The sequence below is a fragment of the Crocodylus siamensis genome, chromosome 9 (assembly GCF_052110815.1).
Source record: "Crocodylus siamensis isolate JL-2025a chromosome 9, ASM5211081v1, whole genome shotgun sequence".
NCBI lineage: Eukaryota > Metazoa > Chordata > Crocodylia > Crocodylidae > Crocodylus > Crocodylus siamensis.
Genome location: NC_143403.1, coordinates 70,824,867 through 70,833,177, shown reverse-complemented (window position 1 = coordinate 70,833,177; position 8,311 = coordinate 70,824,867). Strand labels below are relative to the sequence as shown.

General features: G+C 43.6%; 1 protein-coding gene across 1 annotated transcript; it reads left to right on the top strand.

The window, feature by feature from the left end:
- The first annotated feature begins 79 nt into the window (after window positions 1–79).
- LOC149857859 (disintegrin and metalloproteinase domain-containing protein 21-like) lies at window positions 80–8,254 on the top strand. Its single transcript, XM_090063644.1, has 2 exons — window positions 80–4,209; window positions 4,590–8,254. The coding sequence occupies exons 1-2, from the start codon at window positions 4,203–4,205 to the stop codon at window positions 6,911–6,913; spliced, it is 2,331 nt and encodes a 776-aa protein (XP_089919770.1). The 5' UTR covers window positions 80–4,202; the 3' UTR covers window positions 6,914–8,254.
- The last annotated feature ends 57 nt before the right edge of the window (window positions 8,255–8,311 follow it).

Here is an 8,311-nt window from a genome sequence, read left to right as displayed (position 1 = left end):
AACAGAAAGAAGGAAGAGAGGTATTCTTGAGACCTGAAGCCCAAGGGCCAGATCTGGCCCACGAGGGGATTTTATCTGGCCTGTGGTGGGTCTCTCTGCCTCACCTGGCCTAGGCACGGGGGTGCATCCTGAGCTGTGGCACATGCTCCTGGTCCTGCTGCCCCGGTACAGTGGCTAAACTCAAGCTTCCCATTGGTGGCAGCTCCTTCCTGCTGCTGCTGCCAGTGATGCTACCACAACTGGACGTTTATCATTTAAATGATAAAAATATATATTATAATGATAAATGTATGTTATAATTCCGTGTGCACACCCCCGCTCCCAGATGTCCCTTACTGCAGTCTGCAACCACTTCTCATCCTGTCCTGTCAGCCGCAGAGACTATTGCCATTCTCCAACTACCCTGCCAATATAGCCCTGTTTTAAATGCGTACCATCGCACATATATATAACCTCCTAATATCTGCTTTGGCATGTTATTCTCCTTTAAAAAAAATTCTGGTTTGGCTGGTGTGTGATGATAGCGATGCTGTCCTGGGATAACAACACAGGGAAGACTGAAATGATTTAAACCTTCCTTGGTCCTCAACCGACCTGAGCAGCCCTACTGTACCGCTATTCCTCTTGGTGAGGGTGCGAGAGCAGTGTCCAACTGAAACCCCAAGAGCAGTGCTGCCTGATTCATTGCTAGTGTGTACCTTTTTTTTAAAATTGGTTTTTTTTTAATAACACTGCAATAATTGATACAGTTGCTGGCAAAATGGGGGATTTCAAAAGGAAATGTTTTAAGCTGAGGGCTCTGATTTTGGCCATTTTTCTTCACAAAAATGCCCCTTTCAAAATGGCTGCCGCCTGACAGTGAAGCGGAAGCCGCAGGCAGCCCTCGGCTACCATTTCCCAAACAGCCCGTAAGGGAGACGGTGTAGGTTGCCCTGAAGAGAAAAGGACAGTGCGTCTACCTTTCCCAGAGGGAAAGAGGCCATGCTGCCTCGGGGAGTCCTCTCAGCACCTCTCCTTACAACATACCTGCAGAAGGGGGTGGAGCGGGGATGGCAGGCATCGGGGGGGGGGGGGACTATGGGCAAGGGGAACGGTGTAGGGATGCAGGAGTCAGAGCCTTGTTTGGGAGGCTGCAGGCTCGGCAAGAGGGGACTTAGTGCCGCGGTACGTGATGGGTAGGAAGGCGACTCACTTCGTTAGGAAGGGGTCCCTGAAGGAAACAAATATGGGACAGACGGGAAAACTGGAGCACATGTTGGATACACACAAACGTGTTGAGAACTCAACCGGCATCCTGCCTTTCCTACTTTTATATCTCCGTAGCAAGGCACAGACAAATCAGAACTCCTACAGTCTGGGCGCAAAAGTACCCCTAAAATTAAGACCGAGTATTATTAGTGAGACCACAGAAGCCCAAATTGTTCCAGCCTTGGTCTGAAACAAAGAAGTTAAACCAGTAGGCACAGAGACGTGAAGGTGGTCTCAATTTAGTGCTCAGAGCTGAATTTGAAATGCAAAAGCTCAGGCTGGCCTTTTGGTTAAAAGGGGTGGGTGGTTGCAAGACGGTACTTTGGAGTAAGAAGTGGTGAAGAGGGGGACATGCCTCTGTGAGCTGGTCCAACACCTGGGTAAGTCTCAACTACGTTTTGATCTGTTCAGGCTACCTGCCAATGGGTATGCAGAACCGGGCAATCTGAGCAGTGACAGCCTGCGCGGGAAAGTGTTGAAGCGTGGGATATTTGGCAAAGGGATTTCTCACTGGGAACAGTAGGATGCATAAAGAAATTCAACTGATCGGCAAGTGCTGGATAAAGAGCTCTTGTCAGCCAGTAACACGTCAGGAAGAGTCCTCACCCCAGAGAGAGCAGCTGCTTGAGGTTTAGCTGGGTCCGAAGAATGAAACAGCTGCGAGGAGAGAGATTTTGGTTGCAGGGTGCATGAAGCATTTGTTGAGCCTGTACTTGACATGTGTCTGAATAATATGTCTTTGTATTCCTTCATTCCTAAGGATTACGCTGGATCTGGAGCAGCATCTTTAAAGGGTCCTGATGATATTTGCTCAAAGGAGCTTCTGCTGATGGTGTTAACTGGTCCTGTTCAATGTCTTACTGTTTGAATGACTACCTTCCTTCCATCACACCTCCCACCTGAACTCTCCAAGTATTTTACAGGCAGGCACTCACAAATGGAGCTGTGAGACTCTAGGTCAGTATGCCCATTTTATAAATGGGGAAGTGAGGCACAGTGACATCAAAGGCAAACTCCTAGCCCTAGATCACAAAAGAGCAGCAAGGAGGAAGAGGATGCTACGTATAAGAGAGTGTAGGGATGCTTTATTGTATTTTCTTTTTTTCTTCCATTTTTCCTTCGGTTGATGAAATTCCATTAATGAGATGCTAACGCACTGTTTATGTGCAGAGAGACTGTGAATACTGGATATACAGCATCCTTGAACAGAAGGATTTTCAGGAGGGTGCCCAGCAGAAGAACGATTCTTTGTAACAATGCTAAAAGCATACCAGAAAGTTGCCATGGCTATTCTATTTAATTTTTTTTTTAAATAATCTTTGCTAGAAATCATTTGACCTTTACATATCTTCTTTTATATCTAGGTTTTCCTGTTGTTGGCTATTTAAAAAAAAAAAAACATTAGAGGAACTTGATTAGGAAAGAGGATGTTTCAGTTTGGTAATGGCAAAGTGTCAAAATTCTGGTATTGCCACCTGTATGTATTTTTTCCTTTGAAATCCTTTTTGGACACCTTTGGGCCATGTTTAACTTGTTTTTTGTATTAAAAAAATTACATTTTTCTTTTCCAATGTTATCTATCACATTATTTTGGACCAGTATTATATTGTAAATATTTTACATTAGTGTACATAAATGATTTTACTAAATTTAAAAGATTTCTGACTTCTGTTTCATAAATGGGAAGTCGCATGGTTTTTTATAAAAGTCAGCTAAAATAAACCATGCAGAATAACACAAACATAGAATGTTTGTACTCACAGCATCTCAGGGGTGCTATGAGTCTTTATTCTTTGTAAAGTGCTTTGAGTAGCTTAGCAGAAAAGGACTGCATTTAAAGGTAAGCTACAAAACTAGGCTGGACAAAGCACCTACAAAAATATAGTAGGTATCAATCTTGCCCTGGTAACAGTGGGCAAATAAAATGAAACCTCTCTTCTTGAATTACTATGGGACCTACTAGTAGGTGCCAGTAGCATGCATTTAGTAATATACATTTAGTCCCATTCCTTGAGAGTATCTTATGTGATTTAGCTGTAAGTGATAAAATTGGGAAGGGCAAAGAATATGTCTGTACTCCAGTAACTAGGGCCACATGTAACTGTAATAAATCTCACCTTGCCTTTTATACCCGGTAACTCACCCTATAAAGGAATCCTTGGAAACCAGTAATTCTTATCTCCTTTTCCCCTTAATATACAGATGTGAAAATGTCATTCTTGTTAAACAAAACCAGGGAGGAAAGGGTGGTAACCGCATGATTCGGACTACCCCTAGCTGAGAGTTTGGGACCAGAACAGTGTTTCTGGTGGGAACCAATCAGAAAATTGCATCGCAACATTACCAACAGAGCTTTGTCCAAGTTCTTGATCCACTCCAGCTGTTATCCCACTCACTGACATTTCTCCTTGCCCCTTGGGTTATTAAACTCATAAAATGTAGACTACAATATAGGGAATTGCCAGAGCCCTAGGAAAATGCAACCAAAGGAGGGGATGACATTGATCGTCCAAAGCTGTATTCTGATCCATCTCGTTCAGATACAGAAGAACCCAAATGACCAAACCTCACCTCAAAACAAACTGCTTTCATGCCCAGGTCCCACTAATTGAGTGTGGCCCAATGAGTGTGTCGGATCCTATGCGAATGCCTCTTGACTGGTGGAGGGAATACATTTTAAGGAAAGACATTTCTGTTTACAATAAAAAGGCAACATCCAATAAAATACTTAATGAGGCGGCCCAAAGAGCCATCCGTGCTTCGGACCAGCGCCCCGCGCTCGCCTCCTGCTGTGGAATGTTCACGTTCAAAGCGGCGCAAACGGAAACGGCCGCCCGCTGCGCCACTCCACGCCAGGAGTGCAACGGGACCATCTGAAACCAGCCTTTTCCTCCCTTGCTTTACAGTGCAGCATTTCCTTTCGTTTTGCTGAGGCTTGTTGGATTTTCTATGCTATGCTACGTAAGTTGGCTTTCTGGTCAGCCTTTTTCTTTCTGGTACGTAACATTTGCCCCTGCGCTAAGGAAATGCTTTGGAAAGTATGAGGGTGGGGAGAGGCCCCCGCAAAAATGTATTTATACAAGGGAGCAGAATATGCTACGTGTTACCTGTGGCTAACCTAAGAGACGAGTAAAAGCAGGTGGGATACAGCTGTACTGTTACAGCTAAGTTGAGGGAAGCAGCCAGCAGAGGGCATGGAGAGGAGGAGAGAAATTGTGCGAGGCGTCATCTATTCTGCTGGAAAACCTTGGGCTATGATGGCTGAAGGCACCTCTCTGTGACCAACTTGGTGGTGGTGCACTCGATCTCACTTAATCCAATGTTTCCTTTCTCTGCTCCAGGTTGGGAGGCAGTGCCCATGGATCAGATCCAGAGGCCAGTAGGACTAATATGGATGTGGTTCAGAGCAGGGGCTGGAGCGCAGGAGACTGGGGTGCTCCTTGGATTGGGAGTTCCTATTATGCTACTGGGGCTGCTTCCTCCCAGCACAGACTGCAGCCCGCATCCACCTCCAGGATTTGCTTCCTATGAAGTAGTTGTTCCAAGGAAGTTTGCATCAAAGGAAGGAAACGCTGTCAAGGATGAAATGTCCTATGTCATCAAAGTGGAAGGAAGGAATCATATTGTTCACCTGAAGCAGAAAAAAGGATTTATAGTAAAAAATTTACCAGTCTACACTTACAACCCCCAGGGGAGGCTGTTGGTAGATCACCCCTCCATTCCAGAGGATTGCTACTATCATGGGTATGTAGAAGATAGCCCGGAGTCTCTTGCGGTCCTCAGCACCTGCTCAGGACTGAGAGGTTTGCTCCGGATCGGGAGCTTGCAGTATGCCATCGAACCTGTGAAGAGCTCCTTGATATTCCAGCACCTTCTCTATCGAATAGGGGAGGCCGGTCTTGAGCCCGCAGTGTGTGAACTAACAGATAGAGAGATGGAAAAGCAAACTGCTGAGGTAATGGAGGCTAAGAAGCAGGCATCAAAGAAACCTTTTGTGTGGGGGCAGACTAAATACCTTGAGTTTCTTGTAGTGGTAGACAAACAACGATATGTCCATGCTGACAAAAATATGACTAACGTGGTACTGTCAGTGATTGAAGTAGTGAATTTGGCAGATGAATTTTTTTCTTCCCTTCGTCTTCGCATTCTGCTGACCGCGTTAGAGGTTTGGACAGACGACAATCCAATCAAAATAACAAAGAACGTGGCTGAAGTTCTGCATAATTTCAACATTTGGAGAAAAGCTCAGCCACTTGCACGTGTGCCACATGATGTTGGACACCTGTTTTCATTTAACGATTTTGGAAAAGACCAGCAGGACAAATTGACTGCAAAATCCTATCATTACAGTGCCTGTGACCAGTCACGTGCATCAGCTGTGGTATCATTCATCGACAGTCCTGTAAAAAACTTTGCTCTGCTTGTTGCTCATTTGCTGGGACACCAGGTTGGTATGGTGCATGATGGACAAGCATGTGCATGTGGCAATTCATCTTTCTGCATCATGGACCCAGCTCGTAGGGAAGTCTATCAATTCAGTAACTGCAGTGAGAGATACTATCTTAACTTCATGCGTCAAGGCAAGGGAAACTGTCTAAATAACCTTCCAGAGACCGGGGTATTTTTTCTAATGCGGCGCTGCGGTAACCAGATTGTAGAAGAAGGAGAAGAATGTGATTGTGGCTCTGAGAAGCAGTGTAGAAAGGACCCCTGTTGTGATCACACTTGCAAAAGAAAAGAAGGGACTACTTGTAATGTTGGAAAATGTTGTAAAAATTGCCAGCTTCTTGTAGAAGGGGCAATATGTAGAGACACTGTAGACGAGTGTGACCTGCCAGAGTATTGCAATGGGACTTCTCCATATTGTCCAGAGGATACGCACATACAAGATGGGACTGTATGTGGTGGTGATGGCTACTGTTTTCACGGGAAATGCAATAGTCACAATATACAATGTGAAAAACTCTTTGGCAAGCCAGCAAAAGCTGCTCCAATAAGCTGCTTCAGAGAAGCGAACATGAAAGGGGATCGGTTTGGCAACTGCTGGGACGGTGGGGAAAACAAGACATTTGAGAAATGTAAACCAGAAAATGTACTGTGTGGGAGGTTACAATGCGTGGATGTTAAAATGCTACCTTGGTTGGAGGAACATGTGACCATCATTCAGACTCTTGTTAGCAATATCTGGTGTTGGGGCACAGACCATTATTCGTTGGCAGAGTCAGCTGATTATGGATTAATAGAAGATGGTGCAACATGTGCTGCAGACAAGATATGTTATAACCAAACGTGTTTCAATCATTCAGTATTGCTGCAATTCTCGTGTTCACCTTCTTCAATGTGCAATGGAAGAGGGGTCTGCAACAATAATGGGAACTGTCACTGCAAGGATGGCTGGGCCCCTCCATTCTGCCAGTTTCCTGGCTTTGGAGGAAGCCGTGACAGTGGGCCTCCACCAGTTTCCAAAATAGGAATTCTCAATTTGATTATGCTCATTGTAGGAATAGTCCTTGGTGCTACTGCTATAATTGTTATCTTTGCCATTCTAATAGTTAGACGTGCTGCTGTAACACAAGCAGTTAGCAGAACAGTTCAAAACATTCGGTCTAGAACTCTGTTTTCCCCGAGTGACAGTAGAAGCCCGCAGAAAGATGACACAGTTTAGCTTCACAAAGAAAATACAGAACGGAAAGTCCATTTTTTAGGGGGTCTCTGAGCAGTTTTGGAAAAGCAAAGGTATTCTTAAAAAACAACTGATGGTTTCAGATAGTTTAGGGGGTTCACATAAAGTTACTTTCTAAATACATACAATCAATTTTTAAAAGAAGGTGCAAAAAAGTATGACCCCCCCATTGTCACATAATTTCTTTTCTTTTTTTTTTGGCCACTTGTAGAATGACAAAGGGCAAGGATTTCTGTTTCCTCAGCCTCACAAGTGTAGCACATAGGCAGTATTTGTTTCTACCCTTTTAGAGATATAAGCAGTAATAGCAACTTGATGATTCTCCTTAAATGATTACTGCATTTAAGAAGAGTATCAGACCAGTAGTGCTTAATACAGGTATATGGTGGGGCCAAAAGAGAAGTCCTCCTCCTGAACAGGATGCAAAGAGACAGCTAAAAGAAGGCAAAATTAGTTCACAAAAGTGAAAGAAGTGGAAGGATTATCATTTAGGGTTACCTGGTATTGCTTTGCCATGGCCTGGCAGTTCCTACTAGATAGAGCATCTGTGGATCTAGATTACTAGACACAGAGGGTTCCCATGAAGTTGTTTTATTACCCAACACTCCAGCATTATATTTCTATTTTTTAAATAATACGTAAATAAGTTCACTGTGCATAGGAAGAAAGAAGTGAAGATGTTGGCAAATAAACAACATGAAAGTTATCAAGTTTTTAAGGTTTTTCTTTCCAGCTAACCACAGAATATGGAAAAAAAATTTAAAGTAGGACTTCAGTAACTAACCTGAGTGCATGCATGACCACATTGTATATATAATGATGTATTTAAAAGGTTTGAAAAAGGTGCATCTAAGACTCTGGGGCCTTTGATGTTAAATACTGAATTATAACCCACCTGATCCCACCAAACTTCCCCTTCTGCAAAAGCCAGGTAAGGCGAGATCCTATGGAGCATGCTGACAGGTATTTTTAAGACACAGGAGGGGAACTAGCTCCAGAGCTTTAGGGATCTTCTCTGAGAATGTAAATTAACAAACACATAAACTCACAGCACAGAAAAATAAAAGCTTCTGTCTGAAAGGGAAAGCTGGTTTTTCCCCTCTGATTTGAGGGAGCAGGAAATGTTTTAAAGAAGAAATATTCTGTAGAAATAGACAACAGGCTAAATCCTGCTTACTTTGGTCATGTAAAGAACCTCACTGACTTAAAATGGGATTATTCGTCTTGGTACACTCAGCTGATCGATGACCAGTTCGGAGGAGAGAACTGAAATGTAATTGCCTGTTTAGAGTCAAAGCGGAATGAGGCATATAAAGGAAGTTCAGTCTTAAGCATTATTTCCATGTTAATAGTCTAAAGATAAGGAAATCAGTTTTCAGA